The sequence below is a fragment of the Podarcis vaucheri genome (genome assembly GCF_965113315.1).
Source record: "Podarcis vaucheri genome assembly, chromosome: 3".
Taxonomy (NCBI): domain Eukaryota; kingdom Metazoa; phylum Chordata; class Lepidosauria; order Squamata; family Lacertidae; genus Podarcis; species Podarcis vaucheri.
This window is the reverse complement of record NC_138761.1, coordinates 19,200,005-19,221,206: the sequence shown is the minus strand read 5'-3', so window position 1 is coordinate 19,221,206 and position 21,202 is coordinate 19,200,005. Positions and strand designations below refer to the sequence as shown.

The following is a 21,202-nucleotide window of genomic DNA, read 5'->3' as shown; positions in this document are numbered from 1 at the left end:
CTGCCTAGGCCATTCATCTTTTTAAGAAAACACACACACACACAAAAACGACAGTGCTCTCCATCCTGTCCCAGTTTTAGAGTCACTTTGCATAAGAGAAAGTTTGTACGTGCAAGGGCAAATGTGGCCAGCAGAAGTGCAATATTCAGCAAAGCCAAAACACCTGCGTGCTCATTGGTTGGCGATGTAAGCTTGAGTTGCACTTGAATCTGTCCGCTAAATTGCTTGTTGTGTAAAAAAATATATTCTTGGGCGATTTTCAGCAGCAAAAAAGGAAGCCCAGAAATGCAACTCAGAAAGTTAAACAAGATGCTCTTGTTCAAATTACAGTGGTACCTCAGATTAAGTACTTAATTCGTTCTGGAGGTCCATTCTTAACCTGAAACTGCTCTTAACCTGAAGCACCAGTTTAGCTAATGGGGCCTCCTGCTGCCACTGTGACGCCACCGTGCAATTTCTGTTCTCATCCTGAAGCAAAGTTCTTAACCCAAGGTACTATTTCTGGGTTAGCGGAGTCTGTAACCTGAAGCATCTGTAACCTGAAGCGTCTGTAGCCCGAGGTACCACTGTATTAGGCTTTGAGTCAAAGGCTACTTTGCAGTTGATCTGGTCCTGTTGGCTCATGACATTACTTGTTTGTTTATTGCATTTTTATCCCACCTTTCCTCCAAAGAGCTCAGGGTGGCATATGTGGTTCTCTTCCTGCCAGTTATATACTCACAACCACCCTGTGAGGTTAGGTTAGGCTGAGAGACCGTGGCTGGCCCAAGCTCACCCAGGGAGCCTCATGGCTGTGCGGGGATTTGAACCCCGATCTAACACTCTAGCCGCAGACTATGAAAGCCAGTGTCTGGTTGTGTAATGGTGCGCAAATCGTTCAAACCGAGTTCGCAAAATAGAATTATTGCGTAGATTATTGCACTGTGCTGAGAAAGAGGGTTTGCGTTTTCTCCGACAGTCTTAAGAGTTGCAGGGTGCTTTTGGGTTCTGAGCTTGAAACAGAAGTGCCTGTAACTTCCTGATCAACTCAAATTGATCCCTTAGGAATTCTTACACGATTGCCGTTTCTGAGCACATCACAACACGCTTTCCTTTAGCCTCTTCTGATCCTCTTCTTTGTTTGCAGACGCTTGCTCGGTGCTTGATTTTGTGGGATGACATTCTGCCCAGTTCTAAGTGGATTGACAGCAACGTGCCACAAGTAAGTAGCACTCCTCCAACCAAACTGTTACACGAAGCCAGCGGTTCAGGGAATTTCTACCCTCGGGGAACCCTGTACACATCAACAGGTCTGGACGAGGGTGCCTTGTTCATCTGCTACATGCCACCTGTTTCAGAGGACCATGAGTTTTCTAGTGCACACAGTGGCCGAGTTTTCACCATAATGCCTCTGTCTTAATAAACCAGGATATGCACAAGTTGCTTGCAGGTATCTGCAGTTCCTTTGCAACCACTTCGCTCTGCCCAGTGAACAAGTAGCTGAGCTTGGCTTTAAAAGAGGATTCAACAGATCCACGAAGGATAAGACTATGAGTGGCTACTAGCTGCAAATGGCTATGCCCTGCTTCCACAGTCAGAGGCAGAAATGCTTCTTAATACCCAATGCTGGAAACCACAGGAGGGTCAGGTTTCATAGGCATCGGCCACTGGGAAAATAGGATTCCAGACTAGATGGCTTGGTCCAATAGGCTCTTCCTATGTTCTTAAGGGACGCGGGTGGCGCTGTGGGTAAAACCTCAGCGCCTAGGACTTGCCGATCATCAGGTTGGCGGTTCGAATCCCCGCGGCGGGGTGCACTCCCTTTGCTCGGTCCCAGCACCTGCCAACCTAGCAGTTCGAAAGCACCCCCGGGTGCAAGTAGATAAATAGGGACCGCTTACTAGCGGGAAGGTAAACGGCGTTTCCGTGTGCTGCGCTGGTGCTGGCTCGCCAGATGCAGCTTGTCACGCTGGCAACGTGACCCGGAAGTGTCTGCGGACAGCACTGGCCCCCGGCCTCTTAAGTGAGATGGGCACGCAACCCCAGAGTCGGACACGACTGGCCTGTACGGGCAGGGGTACCTTTACCTTTATGTTCTTAAACCAGGATTCAGCTGATAATTTCACCTTTTCTGCTCCTTGCTAAAGAGTAATAAACTAAATAAAAGGCATGTGATGCTTCTGGTAGGCAGACCTGCAAAACTGCCCGAGTTTTCTGGTTTCCTCCATTTCCCCCTTACAGCAGTAAAGGGTTCTACACTTTGTGGCTAGAGACATGCATGCAGTCGACATGTTATTTCAGATAAACAAGACAAACCACACATTCTAAGCATGCTGACTTGAGAACAAGCTCCATTCATGGAAGTCAATTCCAGCTAACCATGTGTAGAAGTGAGCTGTAGCTTGCATTAGTCTCTATAAGAGAAGACATGTGATGCTTACAGATTGTATCTGTAATGGAAGAATAGGTTACCGGAGTCCTCTTGTTTTCAGGCATCCAAAATTAAACTCTTGCAGCTGGGCTCTGACTTTAAAAAGCAAAGTATATCCACGAAGCTGCAGAAACCTTTGCACAAACGGCAATGACTCTATGCATCCGCTGGCTTGTTTTTAACAGATTGTGAGGGAGAACAGCGTATCCCTTCATGCGACTGAAATGCCTTCTTCCGAGGACCTGAATTTGGAGACTCTGGCGTAAGTAATCAAATGGGACCGATTCCTACTTCCTGTAGTCCTTGGGCAGGTATAGCAGAGGACAAACTCAGGGGCCCTAGACATATTATGCCAGTGGGTACGGGAGGTTCTGCAGCATGGCAGCTCCTTGTGCTGTGGGGGCTATTATTGGGATATTGTTTTTATTTTTATTTTATATATTGCAATCTTTTTTGTGAACTGCCCTGAGACCTCCGGGTATAGGGCGGTATATAAATTCAGTAAATAAATAAAAAATATGTGGAGTCAGACCCCTTGATCCACATGAGCCAGAGAGGCAGCGGGTCTTGTAAAACTGGTATGCGGGGGAACTTCTTCCCTGCGTGTCTGCTGAGCTGCTCAGCCAATTCCTGCTCCCCTCTGGGGAAGGTCTCCTCATGAGCCGGAGGTGTAGCAGGGCTTTGCTGAGACTCCTGGCTAACTGCTGGCGTGTGGGAAAGCGCAACAGCCCTGCTGCGCATTCCCATGTGTGTGGGAATTGAACACGCATAAATGCCTGTACAGTGGATGCTTGGGTTGCAAACGTGATCCGTGCGGGATGCACATTCGCAACGGCAGTGGCGCACCTGCACATGCATAGGGTTGCAATTTGGCACTTCTGCACTTGCGCAAAGCGCGATTTAGCACTTGTGCGCATGTGCGACCGCCCAAACCCAGAAATAACCCGTTCCGGTACTTCGGGGTTTCAGTGGTCCGTAACCCGAAAAAACTCAACCTGAAGCGTCTGTAACCCGAGGTATGACTGTACTGCAAATGTATTGCAATCACACACCCTTAGAGATGACCGTGTGCAGGCATCTCCTTCTGCTTGTTGAGCTTTTGGAAGTTAATAGAAATGCGCTGAATAAGTGGCTTTGCCAGTTTTCCTTCCATCCATCTAGTCCCAAAGCCCCAGGGTTTGGTTGCATTTTTGCACTGTATTAGCAATATGAGAACAACCTCATGAAAATATATACAGTGGTACCTCGCAAGACGAATGCCTCGCAAGATAAAAAACTCGCAAGACGAAAGGGTTTTTTGTTTTTTGAGCTGCTTCGCAAGACGATTTTCCCTATGGGCTTGCTTCGCAAGACGGAAACGTCTTGCAAGTTTGTTTCCTTTTTCTTAACACCGCTAATACAGTTGCGACTTGACTTCGAGGAGCAACTCATAGAACGCGGTCTGGTAGCCTTTTTTGAGGTTTTTAAAGACTTTGGTGATTTTTGAAGCTTTTCCAAAACTTTCCCAACACCGTGCTTCGCAAGACGAAAAAAATCGCAAGATGACAAAACCCGCGGAACGAATTAATTTCGTCTTGCGAGTCACCACTGTAAACCAGGTTGTATCAAGATTACTGTCCCAACCCAAGCCTCTTTTCTGCAGGATCATCCCACAGCACCTCTGTAATGTTTAATAATAATAATAATAATAATAATAATAATAATAATAATAATAATAATAATAATTTATTTATACCCCGCCCTCCCCAGCCAAGGCCGGGCTCAGGGCGGCTAACAACCAATAATAAAAACAAGTTGTTTGAAATACAGCTTAAAAACAAGATTAAAATACAACATTATAACATTAAAATGCAGCCTCATCACAGGAGGAGAAAGGTAAAAAGAAAGAAGGGGAGGGAATCAAATTGATTCTAAGCCAAAGGCCAGGCGGAACAACTCTGACTTACAGGCCCTGCGGAAAGAAATCAGATCCTGCAGGGCCCTGGTCTCATGAGGCAGAGCGTTCCACCGAGCCGGAGCCAGAGTTGAAAAGGCCCTGGCTCTGGTTGAGGCTAATCTAACTTCCTTAGGGCCCGGGACCACTAGGGTGTTGCTATTTATGGACCTTGAGGCTCTCCGTGGGGCATACCGGGAGAGGCGGTCCCGTAGGTACAAGGGTCCTAGGCCGTGAAGGGCTTTAAAGGTCAAAAGCAGCACCTTAAATCTGACCCTGTACTCCACTGGGAGCCAGTGCAGCTGGAAAAGCACTGGGTGAATATGCTCCCATGGCAGAGACCCCGTGAGGAGCCTTGCTGCAGCATTCTGCACCCGCTGGAGTTTCTGGGACAGCTTCAAGGGCAGCCCCGCATAGAGCGAATTACAGTAGTCAAGCCTGGAGGTGACCGTCGCATGGATCACTGTGGCCAGATCGGGGCGGGAAAGGTAAAGGTCCACAACCACACGGGCATGGCCAATTGCTGGGATCAATGGAAACCCTGATTTACTGTTTTGAAGTTCCACGTGCTTGACCACTCCCGTGTGGTTTTGGACCCCTGAACCTTACAGCTGAGTCATGGGATAAATTCACGGAAAAGAGTGTGCAGCAACAGCATCCGGAATGAGCAAAGGCTATTTGCGAGCATTCCTATGACAGGTCAGTTCACCCCTCCAGAGTTTTTTAGGAGAATTCAGCTTTCCTGTTGCAGAAGTAGCTCAATTGCATGATATCTTTTTAACCAGAGAGGAAGTGGAAGCCAGTGTAATTTGATATAATCTTTTAACTGTATATGAAAACACACCTCATGCCAAACATTTCTTTTTAGGCAGGCTCATGTCTACATCATCGCTGGGGCCTGTTTGTCTTTGGGTTTTCGATTTGCTGGTTCAGAAAACCTAGCTGCCTTTAACTGCTTGGTAAGTGCATCAGTAGCTGGTCAGGATTTGTTATCATAGACTCATAGGGATGAGTCGTGGGTTCAAGCCCCATGTTGGACAAAAGATTCATGCATTGCCGCTCTATGATTCTATAGTGTAATGTAATCTCAGGGAAATCTGCAAGTCCAGGTCACTTAATTTATGCCGCCTCAAACGCCCACTTCTCCTCTGTTCTGTGTCTCTGAATTTCAAGGCCAAGTTGTGACTGCAGGGCCCCTGTGAAAGCTTGATATTGATACATGCTAAACCAGGAGTAGGAAACCTGTGACTCTCCAGATGTTTTTGCACAGTGACTTCCAGCATCCCTGATCAATACGCTCCCTGCTGAATAGAGCTAGAGGCAATTGGAGTCCAACAGCTTCTAGGGAAGGGGACGCAGGTTCCCCACCCCTATCCTAAAAGAAGAAAAGGGTTGGGGAATGATGTTTCTTCCAACTCTTCCATACTGCGTTGCTTGAGCCATGTGGATGGTTTTACCATAATGATGAAAGACATTTCAGCATCTCATGCCTGGGACAACTAGCTCATGCCTGCTTTCTGACGGCAGTGCACAGAGCCACAAAGGGCCAGCAGCAGCAGCAGCAAACTTAAAATAACCTGCAGTCTTGTTATTGCAATAATATACAGTGGTACCTCGGGTTAAGTACTTAATTCGTTCTGGAGGTCCGTACTTAACCTGAAACTGTTCTTAACCTGAAGCACCACTTTAGCTAATGGGGCCTCCTGCTGCTGCCACGCCGCCGGAGCACAATTTCTGTTCTCATCCTGAAGCAAAGTTCTTAACCTAGAATCATAGAATCATAGAGTTGGAAGAGACCACAAGGGCCATCGAGTCCAACCCCCTGCCAAGCAGGAAACACCATCAGAGCACTCCTGACATATGGTTGTCAAGCCTCTGCTTAAAGACCTCCAAAGTAGGAGACTCCACCACACTCCTTGGCAGCAAATTCCACTGTCGAACAGCTCTTACTGTCAGGAAGTTCTTCCTAATGTTTAGGTGGAATCTTCTTTCTTGTAGTTTGGATCCATTGCTCCGTGTCCGCTTCTCTGGAGCAGCAGAAAACAACCTTTCTCCCTCCTCTATGTGACATCCTTTTATATATTTGAACATGGCTATCATATCACCCCTTAACCTCCTCTTCTCCAGGCTAAACATGCCCAGCTCCCTTAGCCGTTCCTCATAAGGCATCGTTTCCAGGCCTTGGACCATTTTGGTTGCCCTCCTCTGGACACGTTCCAGTTTGTCAGTGTCCTCCTTGAAATGTCTTGCCCAGAACTGAACACAGTACTCCAGGTGAGGTCTGACCAGAGCAGAATACAGTGGCACTATTACTTCCCTTGATCTAGATGCTATACTCCTATTGATGCAGCCCAGAATTGCATTGGCATATTTCTGGGTTAGCGGAGTCTGTAACCTGAAGCGTATGTAACCTGAAGCGTATGTAACCCGAGGTACCACTGTAATGTTCAGAACATTATAGGGTGCCTGTTTGAAGTTTTAACATGTTTTCTGGGAGGTTGCAAGGGAGGGTGGGGTGTGTGTGGGTGGGTGTGGTTTGATGAAACTGGGGCAAAAACTGAGAAACCCCTGCTTCTTCCATCATCCCTGATCAATAGTGCCACTGTATTCTGCTCTGGTCAGACCTCACCTGGAGTACTGTGTCCAGTTCTGGGCACCACAATTCAAGAAGGACACTATGATTCTATGATTCTTGCCTCTGGATTATAGGTTTAGAAGTGTTTGCTTCAGGGCCAGGTGGCTTTCAGGTCTCTTCTGATTCTGATCTTACGAAAGAATAATGAAGGATGCATATTTATGGGTGAGACGTTAGCAGGGTGGACGAGTGAGTGGTTTGCATGTCTTGAGTGTTCAGGTTCACTCCCTGCCCCACGGTTGTTTCTTGCGCTTTCCTGACATGTGCCAATTTTGGATTCCTCCATCTAGTACACATTTGCAAAAGATTTCATGAAGTGTTTGTCCTCGGCTACGGCTTCCATAGTAAGTTTCTCCAGATTCACTATTGTTAATAGTAAAATCCAAAATTTTATAATGCTGTTTTGGTTGAATTTTTTGGGGAGGGGGAGAAGGATCATTGGACCATTACCCTGACCCCACACGTCCTCAAGTACTGCAGGAACCTACCCTTCTGCTAGCTAAACAAAGAGTTTGAGAAGAGGAATGGGTACTTGTTCCGAGTTTGCTCCACAGCTTGATTTATTTATTTAGTGCCTACTCTTGACCCTAAGGTCCCAGAGCAAGTTACAGCATTAAAACACAATATAAAAACAGTTTTAAACAACTTCGAGTCATAAAAACAAGGGGAGTCTTAAAAAATAAACACCTCAAGTGCCAAAAGCCAGAGCAAAGAGGTGCATCTTGTATCATTTTCTAGAAGCTGTATAATGAAGGTACCAGGTGCATCTCTGTGGGGAAGGAGTTCTGTAACTTAGGGACTTCTATAGAGAAGTCTTTTTGCAGGCTTCCACCCCCTCCAAGCATCTGAGGACAAAGGGGCCCCTCTCCCAATGTCAGTGCCCAAGAGGGTCTGTAGGGAAGGATGTGGTCTTTCAGATATTTGGGGCCTGCAAATGAACTGGAAACCAGTGCAGCTATTCTAAAGCAGGGGTTATTTGAGATCCCCCCTTTGGTAATCCTCACAGAACTCTAGCCCAATGGTTGCCATTAATTTGATTTGAACTGATTTTATAATAAATTGGTTTTAGAATGCTGTATTATTTTACTGTTGTTAGCCGCTCTGAGCCCGGCTTCGGCTGGGGAGGGCGGGATATAAATAAGATTATTATTATTATTATTATTATTATTATTATTATTATTATTATATATTATTTTATTGTTATTATTATTATCTAAATGGGAACTGCATTTTGGACTGAAGTTTACCAAGTGGGGAAGGGACTGGGGCTGCCAAATGAGCTCACCGTCCTTTCACGCAAAAATCAACTCCTGGTCCCCCACAAAAGTTTATTCAGTTCAGCAACCAGATTTACATACATGTTTTGCTGCTCTTTGGCGATTTGGGAACCTCTTGCTGGCCTGCTGCAAACCACTCAAGAGTTCTGACTTACCCTTTGCCTGCTCCCAGTTTAGATGAAGGAGCAGCCTCTCCCCTATGAGGAATGGTTACAACAGACACCTTAATGGTTGCCCTTATTTTAAAACCCAGACACACACACTTAGCGAGGAGAAAGTCCCATTGAACTCAGGGAGTAGCCATGCGTAGGATTGTGGGAGGGAAGTTACTGGTTTGCTTTTGCTTTTATTGTGTACAGTGGTACCTCGGGTTAAGTACTGGAGGTCCGTTCTAAACCTGAAACTGTTCTTAACCTGGAGCACCACTTTAGCTAATGGGGCCTCCCAGTGCTGCTGTGCCGCCGGAGCACGATTTCTGTTCTCATCCTGAAGCAAAGTTCTTAACCCGAGGTAATATTTCTGGGTTAGCGGAGTCTGTAACCTGAAGCATATGTAACCTGAAGCGTATGTAACCCGAGGTACCACTGTATTTTGCATTCTCATTCTGTATTTTTATGCTGTGGAGTTGCCCTGTGGTTTTCAGATGAAGGGTGGAATAATAATAATAATAATAATAATTTCTGAATAAGACCTTCCTTCTTCCTGAGCCTAGGATTGTGTTGCTTCCCTGCTTAGGAGATACAAGTGGAACTGACCACTTGCCTCCTCTGTGTCCATATTCCAGGCAGGCCACTACAACCTGGAGACTTGCCTGAGTGTTGTGCTGATGTCCCTTGCGATGGTGATGGCGGGATCGGGAAACCTGAAGGTCCTCCAGCTCTGCCGCTTCATGCACAAGAAGACGGGTGGGGAGATGAACTACGGGTTCCACATGGCACATCATATGGCTCTCGGGCTCCTCTTTTTGGGAGGGGGAAGGTAATAACGTCACTTCAAAGGGAAGCCTTTCCCCCTCAAAGCGAATATGCATATGAACACCCCAATATCTCCCTGCATATTCATTACATCCACAATCCTTTTTTTCTTTCAAAGTAGATATTGTTAATATTTATTATGAAAATTTGTATACCACTTAATTGCAATATTGAGGTAGCCTTTGGCCTTTTTTATTAAAAAAACCCCCCAAAACCAGCAATTTCTAGTCTTAAAGGACTCAGAAATACAGGGAGGAGTTAAAAACACAGGAAGGTGTCTGGTAAAAATTTGAGGGGCTGAGCAGTAGCGCTGTGCATCTGATCTGGCCAAATCCTGGACCCTGGACTCATTTGGTGGATCTAGAATTTGTCCTGTTTGTGCTGAGGCAACCCCAGGTCAGGTCCACCTGGAGCGATTTGCGTCTATCAAAAGAGGTGGTGGGGTTTGTAAGCCAGCAAAGAGGAGGGGTGGGGGAAGGAGATGATGCAGGTAAGACTCACTACTGGCAGGTCTCCTTCTCTCCCCCCGACCACTGACTGCATGCTTAATTTTGGTTAAGAAGCTTAATGAAGCATTAGGAGTCTGCAACGCCTCTGTTTAGATTTGGGGGCTGAATTGGTCTGAGGCCCGATTTGGATCATTGCATTGGGCCCTGAACTAAATTAGGGCTGCCTTGCACAGCCCTACAGAGCAGACATTTTCATCAGCTGTACGCCATAGTCATCATAATTATGACAAATAAAGGCTTGACATATATCGCTTTGCACGTCATGAGTCTATCTCATATATTAGTTTCACATTTTAAGTTGAATTACTGAAATAAATGAACTTTTCCACAATATTCTAATTTTTTGAGTTTCACCTGTATTGTTAGAAATGAATATCTTTGATAACCTGTGCTTAATTTCTGCTTTGCAGGGATAAGCACCAATTCCGTTCTCTTTTATTGCATCTATCTATCTATCTATCTATCTATCTATCTATCTATCTATCTATCTATCTATCTATCTATCTATCTATTCTTTCTTTGCAGGTACTCACTTAGCACTTCAAATTCTTCCATTGCTGCCCTGCTTTGTGCCGTGTACCCTCACTTCCCAGTTCACAGTACAGATAACAGGTAAGGCTTAACCAGCAGAGTTGGTTAAAACAAAGATCCTAGGAAAGCCCGGTTGGATCCAGCAACAGATAATGCGTTCTGCACCTTGGGAGACTTTATTTCAGTTTCCCGGTGCCTGTTGAATGCAGTTAGATTCTGGACGGAGCCTTAAAATAACCTTCCTGCAGTAACTGCACTCTTTGTATGCGCAGGTATCACCTCCAGGCCTTGCGGCATCTGTATGTTCTGGCAGCAGAGCCCAGGCTCCTTGTCCCTGTGGACGTGGATACAGATACGCCTTGCTATTCACTGCTGGAGGTTACCTACAAGGTAGACTTGATTCTGTGGGGTGAAGGGGACTTACCCAAAAGGGTGGGGGCAGAATGTACACAGTCCCTCTGAGCCAGCATGGTTGTCATGTGCTTTCTTCAGTGATTGACTAAAGTGTGTGGTTTATTTTGTATTTCTGCCCCCCCCCAAGGGAACTCAGTGGTATGAGGAAACAACCGAGGAACTGATGGCACCCACTCTTCTTCCCGAACTCCACTTACTGAAGCAGGTATATGACGGAGCTTGCTTTATGGCCGCCTTCTTCGGCTGGGTCCTCTCCTGCTGTTTTGGTCTACAACTCCCATCAGCCCCAACAAGCACAGCTGGGGGTGGGGGTAGAAGCAGCCATAGTGTAATTGCAAGATGCAATGGGTGGAAATAGTATAGTCCCTTGGCATGCCACCTTACGACATCATAGGTTTGATATTTATTATAGAAAGTAGGGTGCGATACCATGAGAATTAGTGGAGACAGGGCTTGGGGTTAGGTTGCTCGGTTTAACAACTCTGCTTTTAAACTTGGTTTGCAAAACCCCCACTATTTTGCACCTGCAGCCCCGCTCTGGATTTGCGGTTAAGGAATGGAAAGATCATTGGTGGGATGTCATCTCAGCTGCATCTTTTGTGACTTACAGAGTACAGCTCCTAGAGGTCTAACAAACCAGCCTTTCTCAAGCTGTGGGTCCCCAAAAGTTGTTGGACTACAACTCCCATCACCCTTAGCTAGCAAGGCCAGAGCTCAGGGATGATGGGAGTTGTAGTCCAACATCTGGGGACCCACAGCTTGAGAACCGCTGTAATAAACCATGCATGTTTTGGGTCTTGAAAGGGAGGACATTAAAAGTCCCTGGGTGTGAGTGACACTGCCCGTGGTGTTTTGATCCCATCCAATATGTATAATTCCCTGTGTAACTGATTTTTATTTTTACTTACGTTTCCAGATCAGAGTGAAAGGCCCCCGATACTGGGAGCTGCTGATTGATTTAAGCAGAGGCACACACCATTTAAAGTAAGTACCGTATTTTGTGCCCCATAGGACGCTCCGGCCCATAGGACGCACCTAGTTTTTTTGGGGGGAAATAAAGAAAAATAAATTTCTTTCCCCCGCAGGTGCGGGGCTGGAAGAACCAGGTCGGGGAACAGTGGGAAGGCACGCTCTGCCTCCCCGCTGTCCCCCGAGCTTGTGGGGCTGGCGATGGGGAGAAGTGCGCTGATCCTGGGACTGCAGGCAGCTCTGCACCGCCATCCGGAGCGGGGCGGGACTTGGCGCCCTGCTCCCGATGGCCGCGCAGAGCTGTGCTGACCGACCCCTCTCGCTCTCCAGGCTTCAGCAAAAGCCTGCATTCGCCCCATAGGACGCACCCAGATTTCCCCTTCATTTTTGGAGGGGGAAAAGTGCGTCCTATAGGGCGAAAAATACGGTAGTCCTGGTGAAGCTTTTGCAATAACAGTATAGCAGCCCACAATTATGGCTGCACTGCAGACACACCTCAGTCCAAATTTAAGCTGCTGTTGCAATTGTTGGAAAATCTGTTTGCTTGTAGGAGTTGTCCAGTGGCTGGTGTTAAGCAGATATGCAGTTTTTAACTTTATATATATATGTCAACCTTGACCCAGCAATTTTCTCCTATGTGTGGAACACCTGTGGATTTTTCCCATCTTCTGCAAAGCAGAAAAGACGTTTCCTCCCTTTTGCACATGAAACTCACATGAGATCCAACTCTGTGCCTGTTATAAAATGGATCGGGTGCAGACTGCTGGAACAAAGGTGTTACAGTGTGAAAATTGACAGAACAGCAACAGGACTACACACACTTCCATCTGGTTTGCGAATATATCAGCAGGGTAAAAACAGGCAATAAAATCAATAGAATAGAATAGAATAGAATAGAATAGAATAGAATAGAATAGAATTGAAAACATCCAGGGCAGATAGCCAACCAGTCCCTCAAAATGGTGTTCCTACTTCAAAGAAAAGCAAGAAATCTGTCCGAGGCCTTCAAGGAAATCTAGGTTTCCCTTTTTTGAAATATTGTTTTGGGTCACTGATTAACCTTCATAGCTCCTTCCCATTTTGTGACATTTGCTCCCTGCCATTTTTCCCTGGCTTTCTCTTTCATATTCTTCATGACAGTAGACATGCAGATATCCTTATCCGACAACTCTTAATGCATAGCTTATGGGTTCATGATGCAGCAACCTTGCTGAAGCTAAGCAGGTGTGTGTCTGGCCAGTGCCTGGATGGGAGCCCACCTGGGAACGTAATGAGTTCTGTGTTGGATATAAATGTGGATAAAACTCTGCAGAATAGAACAACAGGGCCTTCTGGCGGTTCCCTCACTGCGAGAAGCCAAGTTACAGGGAACCAGGCAGAGGGCCTTCTCGGTAGTGGCACCCGCCCTGTGGAACGGCCTCCCACCAGATGTCAAAGAGAACAACAACTACCAGACTTTTAGAAGACATCTGAAGGCAGCCCTGTTTAGGGAAGCTTTTAATGTTTGATGTATCACAGTATTTTAATATTCTTTTGGAAGCCGCCCAGAGTGGCTGGGGAAACCCAGCCAGATGGGCGGGGTATAAATAATAAATTATTATTATTATTATTATTATTATTATTATTATAACAGTGCTTCACCTCGGCATTTGTAGGGAACTGAGTGTGGAATTTGTAGTGCTTTCAGTTGTTGCATGGTACAATGATAATCTGTACTCAAGATATGTGAATTAGCATGGATAACTTCTTAATCTGAAACAAAAAACCCCCCAAACCTTCCTTTCTTCTTGCAGATCAATTCTTTCAAAAGATGGAGTCCTGTATGTAAAACTGAGGGCTGGGCAGCTGTCATACAAAGAGGACCCAATGGGTTGGCGAAGCCTTTTGGCGCAGACTGTCACTCACCGGAATGCGGATGCCCGGGCGTTCAAGGTAGTCCTTATGGCCACTGTTGAGTGAAAGAAGCTGCAGCGAATATAAACTATATAACATGGGTAGGCAAACTAAGGCCTGGGGGCTGGATCCGGCCCAATCGCCTTCTCAATCCGGCCCACGGACGTTCTGGGAATCAGTGTGTTTTTACATGAGTATAATGTGTCCTTTTATTTAAAATGCATCTCTGGGTTATTTGTGGGGCTTGGGAATTTGTTCATTTCATTCCCCCCCTCCAAAAAAATATAGTCTGGCCCCCCACAAGGTCTGAGGGACCGGCCCCCTGCTGAAAAATTTTGCTGACCCCTGCAGTATATAACAAGCAAAAAGTGAAAAAACCTGAAATTTCCGTCAGGTTGTGAGGCCAGTGGTTATAAGGAAAAGGCCATCTTTGGAAAATTAACGCAAGCTGTGAGAGGCAGCTGTCATTCTGGTGCAAATTTCACCGGGAAGACTCCAAATGTCTCCGCATTGGCCCCTGTAGCACCTCACGTCAGTGCAAAATAGCATGAGAAACTGACCTGTGTTGGGGAAAGTTTCAGCCACCCGTCTCATTCTCCCCCAAAGGGCTGAGATGATACCATTTTGTTGGCTCAGCTGTGCTGGTAAGGTAGCAAGATTTTCAGCTGCATGAATCTGTTTTTCAGGTCAGAGCTTTTTGCTAAGGGGTAGTGTTATCTCCATTACATTTTTTTTCCAAGAAGGCTGGACCATTTGTCTGGGAGGTGGCAGCCTGCAGTGAGGAAGGGTAGTATGAAATGCACTTTCCCCATGAACCGCAAAGATGGAAACAACCCTTAATTTTAAATGTCACTTTCCTTTTCAGCCAGAAGCTATTTCTGCTTTTACATCTGATCCTGCGCTGCTTTCATTCGCTGACTATTTCTGCAAACCGGCTGCAAACACGGGGCAAGTAAGTTGTCAGGTGCAAAACCTAGCTTAAAAAAATATATTAAAAGGCAGGCTTCGGCAGAGCCAACGTGAAACTCCACTCTCAGAGACAGCTTGCCTATAAATGCCCAATTGCTGGGAGTTATTGTAAGGCTTTGGGAAGACTAGAGTATCCTGGTTTTGCACAGGAGGAATTTAAAAATAAAACAACGTATGGATGGGACGATTCAAATTCTAGTTGACAAAATCAGCCTCTCCAAAGTTTACCAGCAGTATGCCAGTGTGGGCAACTTGCCAGGGAACCAGATGCCAGGGAACCAGGCAGAGGGCCTTCTCGGTAGTGGCGCCTGCCCTGTGGAACGCCCTCCCACCAGATGTCAAAGAGATAAACAAATATCTGATGTTCAGAAGACATCTGAAGGCAGCCCTGTTTAGGGAAGTTTTTAATGACCGGTGTTTTAATGTATTTTTAATCTTTGTTGGAAGCTGCCCAGAGTGGCTGGGGAAACCCAGCCAGATGGACAGGGTATAGATAATAAATTATTACTATTATTATTATTAGAGGGATGCGGATGGCACTGTGGGTTAAACCACAGAGCCTAGGACTTGCCGATCAGAAGGTTGGCGGTTCGAATCCCCGCAACGGGGTGAGCTCCCGTTGCTCGGTCCCTGCTCCTGCCAACCTAGCAGTTCAAAAGCACGTCAAAGTGCAAGTAGATAAATAGGTACCGCTCCGGCGGGAAGGTAAACGGCGTTTCCGTGCGCTGCCCTGGTTCGCCAGAAGCGGCTTAGTCATGCTGGCCACATGACCTGGAAGCTGTACGCCGGCTCCCTCAGCCAATAAAGCGAGATGAGCGCCGCAACCCCAGAGTCAGTCACGACTGGACCTAATGGTCAGGGGTCCCTTTACCTTTATTATTATTATTGGATTCAATCAGCCTTAGCCAGCAAGACCAATGGTCAGTGGCAATAGGAGTTATATTCCAGGAACATCTGGCTCCCCACCCACTGCAACATGTATGATGTATTTCCCCCCCTGAATTACCTCTTCTTCATTTTTTTAGAAACAGGAAGTGTTCGACCTTTTCTCTTCTATCCTGTACGAGTGTGTTACTCAGGAAAATCCCGAAATGTTGCCGGCTTACATCGCAATTGACCAGGTAAAAGCACGCTGCACAATCCTTTTCATTTCAGCAAAGTGTTGCTTATTTTCCTGCTGGTTTTTGCCCGTTAAGAAAGCAAAGACGAAAAGCCTATTGCATTTGTAATCACAATATATCTTGATTTTTAACCTGTGGAAACGTGTCTGCATGAATGAGTAGTCGTAGCAGAATCCTGCCACCTTGTGACACTGATCTTGCAAGCTCCCCCTAATCTTTCTTTCTGATTATGTAAGTCACTAAACGACTCATTTTATAAACTAGTTATCTGTAGCTGCAACAGTATTGAATTAATTCAAGCTCTTTTTTCCTTTTCCACTAGGCTGTGAGGAGACTGGAAAAAAGAGAAATGTCAGAGACATTTGACTTGTGGCAGATAAAGTTGGTTCTAGAATTTTTCAATTCCAGAAGTCACCAGGAGAGAATGAGGAAGAATCCACACCGGGGCCTTTTTATGAACTCTGAGTTTTTACCTGTGATTAAGTGTTCCATCGATAATACCTTGGATCAGTGGCTGCAAGGTAAAAATAGCAGGGGATTTACCGCTAAATGAAGCAAGTTCTGTGCAGCTGGCAGATAGGACTCTCCTCTGAATGGCAACATAGCTAAGCCAAGACCATGAATTCCTAAGACCATGAATTTCTTCCCCCAAATGACCCGATATTCATTTGTAATCTCTAGTAAGGGTTTTTTGTGTGCGTGTGCAAGCCAGAAAGTCTTAAAACGATTCGGTTCTTACCGTGATTTGAAGCTGTTCCAAAAATAAAAACATCTGGCTCTGTATGGGCTGAATCCAGTTAAGTCATTGTGTGAGCCAACAACTTCCACGTGTTCAGTGGAACTTCCCCTCCCTCTCTTCCCCTTGTGTGTGGAGGGCTGGGGGAACTCCCAGAGCAGACTGGGGGTGCATGTGGAGGCAGGACAGGATGGAGAAGTTCTGTGTCACGGGTGGAAATCATTCTGCTCGTGCAATGACTTCGTTGGAGACAACATTCAACGTCTGAGAATTTTGTTTTACTCATTTCTGTGCCACCCTTCAATTTAAATTACTCCCAAGGCAGCTTGCACAATACAGTGGTACCTCTGGTTACATACTTAATTCGTTCCAGAGGTCCGTTCTTAACCTGAAACTGTTCTTAAACTGAAGCACCACTTTAGCTAATGGGGCCTCCTTCTGCCGCTGCATTGCCAGAGCACGATTTCTGTTCTCATCCTGAAGCAAAGTTCTTAACCCGAGGTACTATTTCTGGGTTAGCGGAGACTGTAACCTGAAGCGTATGTAACCCGAGGTACCACTGTAAAACCAATAGACAATCTCAAAAACAAAACAAAAATGCAAACCAATTTTCTTAACACTGCTTTCTTTTAATACTGCTGCTAATAGTTTTTTTTTTAAAAAAAAAACAGCTTCAACATTAGGAAATTTAAAACAAAAAAAAAAGCATATTTTTTTTGCAGGGAACCAAAGGGTTTCACAGGGACGCAGGTGGCACCGTGGTCTAAACCACTGAGCCTCTTGGGCTTGCCGATCGGAAGGTCGGCAGTTTGAATCCCCGTAATGGGGTGAGCTCCCGTTGCTCTGTCCCAGCTCCTGCCAACCTAGCAGTTCGAAAGCACCCTAAAAAGTGCAAGCAGATAATTAGGTTCCACTGTGGTGGGAAGGTAAAAGGCGTTTCCGTGCACTGCTCTGGTTTTGCCAGAAGCGGCTTAAGTCATGCTGGCCACATGACCCGGAAAAACTGTCTGCGGACAAACGCCGGCTCCCTCGGCAAAAAGTGAGATGAACCCCAGAGTCGTCTGCGACTGGACTTAACTGTCAGGAGTCCTTTACCTTTACCATTTTAAAGGGTATCATGGTAGCATTAACTGATGTTTCTTTAGAAGAGAGGGTTCGTTTAGTACCGTGTGCTCCAGTTCATGCTTCTGTCTCAAATTCAGGCTGCATATTGTAGATTTCAATATGCAGAGGCCTTTGGGAAAGAAGAGGGGAAATGGTGGATACTCCCCATCTATGTGCCTTTAAGGGGGGGAAGATCTGGACTATCTCTCTGTGCATCTTCCTAGGGAAGTCCACCCCCCTTCCTGGAGAATGAGATTATTTTTATTAAGCATTGTCCTGAGGGGAATCAAACAACCCTGGCTTCCCTCTATTCACCATAGCCCTGTTTCAAGCATTCAAATAGTACACATAATAATAGTTGTTGTTGTAGTAGTAGTAGTAGTAGTAATTTATTATTTATATCCCACCCATCTGGCTGGGCTTCCCCAGCCACTCTGGGCGGCTTCCAACAAAATATAAAAATACAGTAATGCATCAAACATTAAAAGCTTCCCTAAACAGGGCTGCCTTCAGATGTCTTCTAAAAGTTTGGTAGTTGTTTATCTCTTTGACATCTGGTGGGAGGGTGTTCCACAGGGCGGGTGCCACTACTGAGAAGGCCCTGTGCCCCTGTCTCCATCTCAGTTGGCTCCGCCTCTTCCCCCACAAATGAAGAAATCCGGTGTAATAATAGCAAACTCACTTGCAAAGTGCTGACTTTTATGTAGCCAGAACAGCATCATCGACACACAAGAGGGAGAGATATTAGGAGGCTTGGGGAGCCCAGTCTATATACAGTAGTACAAAAAACAGAACCCAACAACTTTAGGAACAAAAATAAAGGAGGGCTCAACACACCCCAAGCAGCCCAGTGAGGATTGAGCATGCTCAGTTGCCACAGAATGCTGGTTGGCTGTTGAGAGCGGTGCGGAACGGAAAACCAGGAGAAGGGCAAATGGATTGGAGTATCTTGGAAGGTCATGGCTGGCTGGTTATCATCGATTTTTGTGTGTATAGCCAAGGGCCTTTACAATGAATGACACAGGGCAAGAGCAAGGCTTTCCTCTGAAACCACACAACATAACCTATAGAATTTTACAGCATAAAAAAAAATACAGCAAAAAAGTTTTAAAATTAGAAATCATCAACATAGCTTCTTAGCTGCCAGAGCAAATTTGTCTACCAAGTGTGTAATTTTTAGGTGTTTATCAGCTAAGAGTTGGACTGTCATTTCCTGGGGGAATCTTAAGTGGGTGACAACCACTTAAGAATAGACAATATTTTTCTTTCTCTGGGCATTGTATATAAGGGGCAAATCAGCCAGTAGTGAGTGCATGATATCCTTGAGCTGGCTGCATCCATAGACACACTTGCTTGTCAGAACCTTGAACCAAGAACATTCCACACTGCAACATTTTGCTGCGCTTCCATCTGCTAAATCTGAGCTTCACCTCTCTTGTGTGTTGCAGCTGGAGGCGACGTCTGCTTGCACTCCTATTTAAGTGGACAGCCAACCGACGAATCTCAGCTAAGTATATTGGCCTGCTTCCTCATATATCATTCTGTTCCAACACCGGCGCAGCTGTTAGCTGGAGGCTTGGAAGGTAAGATTAAAACCCAGCTATTAATCACGATTATTGGGTGGGTGGGGGAAATAACACTGAGAAAGCCATGGATTACCAACACTGTACAAAAATGCCAAAGTTGGTCCATCTCAACCTAAGCCTAATCTTATAATTGTAGCGTTGGAAGGGAACCCAAGGGTCATCTAATCCAACACCCTGCAATGCAGAAATCAGAGCCACCCAGAGATGTTGGAAACTGAATATGGGTCCTTTTCCGTGCAAGCCTTGTGCTCTATTACGATATGTTCATTTGGCCAACACGTTGTTGCTCTCTTTAGCAGTACTTTACCAGTTGTAAGGAACAAGAAGGCAGGAGCTGAATAAATAACGATGATAATAATATAACAAAATGAGTTTGTGGCAGTGCAAATAATATTATTAATAATAATAATCATATTTATACTCCACCCATCTGGCTAGGTTTCCCCAGCCACTCTGGGTGGCTTCCAGCAGAATATAAAAACATAACAAAATGTAAAATGCAGCGACATCTTTTATACACACAACAGGTATGAACTGTGTGGTGTAGTGGTTAAGAGTGGTAGTCTCATAATCTGGTGAACCGGGTTCGCTTCCCCGCTCCTCCACCTGCAGCTGCTGGGTGACCTTGGGCCAGTCACACTTCTCTGAAGTCTCTCAGCCCCACTCACCTCACAGAGTGTTTGTTGTGGGGGAGGAAGGGAAAGGAGAATGTTAGCTGCTTTGAGACTCCTTAGGGTAGTGATAAAGTGGGATATCAAATCCAAACTACTACTACTACTACTACTACTACTACTACTCTTCTTCTTCTTCTTCTTCTTCTTCTTCTTCTTCTTCTTCTTCTTCTTCTTCTGTGCTGAAGCAGAGTTGCCATTCTGCATCTAAAGTGCACTGTTTTGGTATATTTGTTCTACTTGAAGGTGTAATCATTTCCCCCTCTCTTCATTATCCTTCTAGGTTGCACAACCTTCTCTGAATTGCTGTTGAAATTCAAGCCCCTGGGAATGCCAGTCCGTGCCCTTCTAAGACTCGCCCCTCTGTTGCTGGGGAATCCACAGGCAATGTTTTTGTGAAAGCAATAACTTGAATTTGACACAACCGAGCGACCAAAACGCCAGTATCCGTTTAGCATTTGACATCGGACGAAAGATGCATTGATGAAGTCAGGCTTTGGTTTCTAAGTTTACAAACTTCTTCCTCGGCATTTCCCATTCCCTTTTTATGTTTTGAGAGTGATAAAAAAAAGAGAGAGAGCTTTATATATTGTTGGATGGTTTACATGCCCGTGCTAATTAATATGTTTACTTTTTGTAAATAAAGCTTGTTTGCCAAAAGAGAGAGAGAGAAATATTGATGATGAACTGGGAAAATAAACCACCTGGAATCAATTTGTCAACAGCTCTTTTCGACACAGCACCCTTGAACTAGCGCCGCTACGTTGCCCGTTTCTTCTAAATGTTGCGATTTGAATCCCCAGGTGGGAGAAACGCACAGAGCTCAGCTCAGCACCTTCTTTGAAGTCACCTTTGCACATATATTTCCAAAGTCTGATCGCTCAAAACAAGCAAAACCTATAATATACTACTACTGCCATGCATACTCCTTCAGTGTAGAACGGTAGCGACGGTGAGAGTGCTGGCTATCCATTATGATGAATTCAGGTTCCATGCACTTTCAGAGAGGAACTCTATGTTACAAGAAACAAGGTGGTGCCAATGAAAATTCTAGCCCTGTGCTGCTTCGACTCTCTCCTGCCACTACCCACCCTACCCTACCCAGGAATACAGTTTTCCTTATGTTGTGATCTGCTTAGTTATTTATAAAATTAGCCACCTTTTTCAGGATAGCCCACCCCTGTCTTTTAAAAGTACAGTGGTACCTCGGGTTAAGCACTTAATATGTTCTGGAGGTCCGTTCTTAACCTGAAACTGTTCTGAACCTGAAGCCCCACTTTAGCTAATGGGGCCTCCTGCTGCCGCCGCAGCACGATTTTTGTTCTCATCCTGAAGCAAAGTTCTTAACCTGAGGTACTATTCCTGGGTTGGCAGAGTCTGTAACCTGAAGCGTATGTAACCTGAGGTACCACTGTATAAAACAGTGGGTGGATTTCAACATAGTGCTAAGGTGTGTGGGGAACAAAGTCT

General features: G+C 45.6%; 1 protein-coding gene across 6 annotated transcripts in view; it reads left to right on the top strand.

Moving 5' to 3' along the window:
• The window catches only part of ANAPC1 (anaphase promoting complex subunit 1), a 56,362-nt gene extending 35,916 nt beyond the window's left edge, over nucleotides 1–20,446 (top strand). For all 6 annotated transcript variants that reach the window (XM_082217220.1, XM_082217219.1, XM_082217221.1 and 3 more), the window contains exons 34-48: nucleotides 1,127–1,201; nucleotides 2,596–2,672; nucleotides 5,212–5,302; nucleotides 7,269–7,322; nucleotides 9,040–9,233; nucleotides 10,264–10,350; nucleotides 10,542–10,659; nucleotides 10,811–10,888; nucleotides 11,600–11,667; nucleotides 13,446–13,584; nucleotides 14,411–14,497; nucleotides 15,540–15,635; nucleotides 15,958–16,156; nucleotides 18,924–19,058; nucleotides 20,016–20,446. In XM_082217220.1, the coding sequence (XP_082073346.1) occupies nucleotides 1,127–1,201; nucleotides 2,596–2,672; nucleotides 5,212–5,302; nucleotides 7,269–7,322; nucleotides 9,040–9,233; nucleotides 10,264–10,350; nucleotides 10,542–10,659; nucleotides 10,811–10,888; nucleotides 11,600–11,667; nucleotides 13,446–13,584; nucleotides 14,411–14,497; nucleotides 15,540–15,635; nucleotides 15,958–16,156; nucleotides 18,924–19,058; nucleotides 20,016–20,131 (1,614 nt within the window). In that variant the 3' untranslated portion in view covers nucleotides 20,132–20,446. The remainder of the gene's footprint in view (nucleotides 1–1,126; nucleotides 1,202–2,595; nucleotides 2,673–5,211; nucleotides 5,303–7,268; nucleotides 7,323–9,039; nucleotides 9,234–10,263; nucleotides 10,351–10,541; nucleotides 10,660–10,810; nucleotides 10,889–11,599; nucleotides 11,668–13,445; nucleotides 13,585–14,410; nucleotides 14,498–15,539; nucleotides 15,636–15,957; nucleotides 16,157–18,923; nucleotides 19,059–20,015) is intronic.
• The last annotated feature ends 756 nt before the right edge of the window (nucleotides 20,447–21,202 follow it).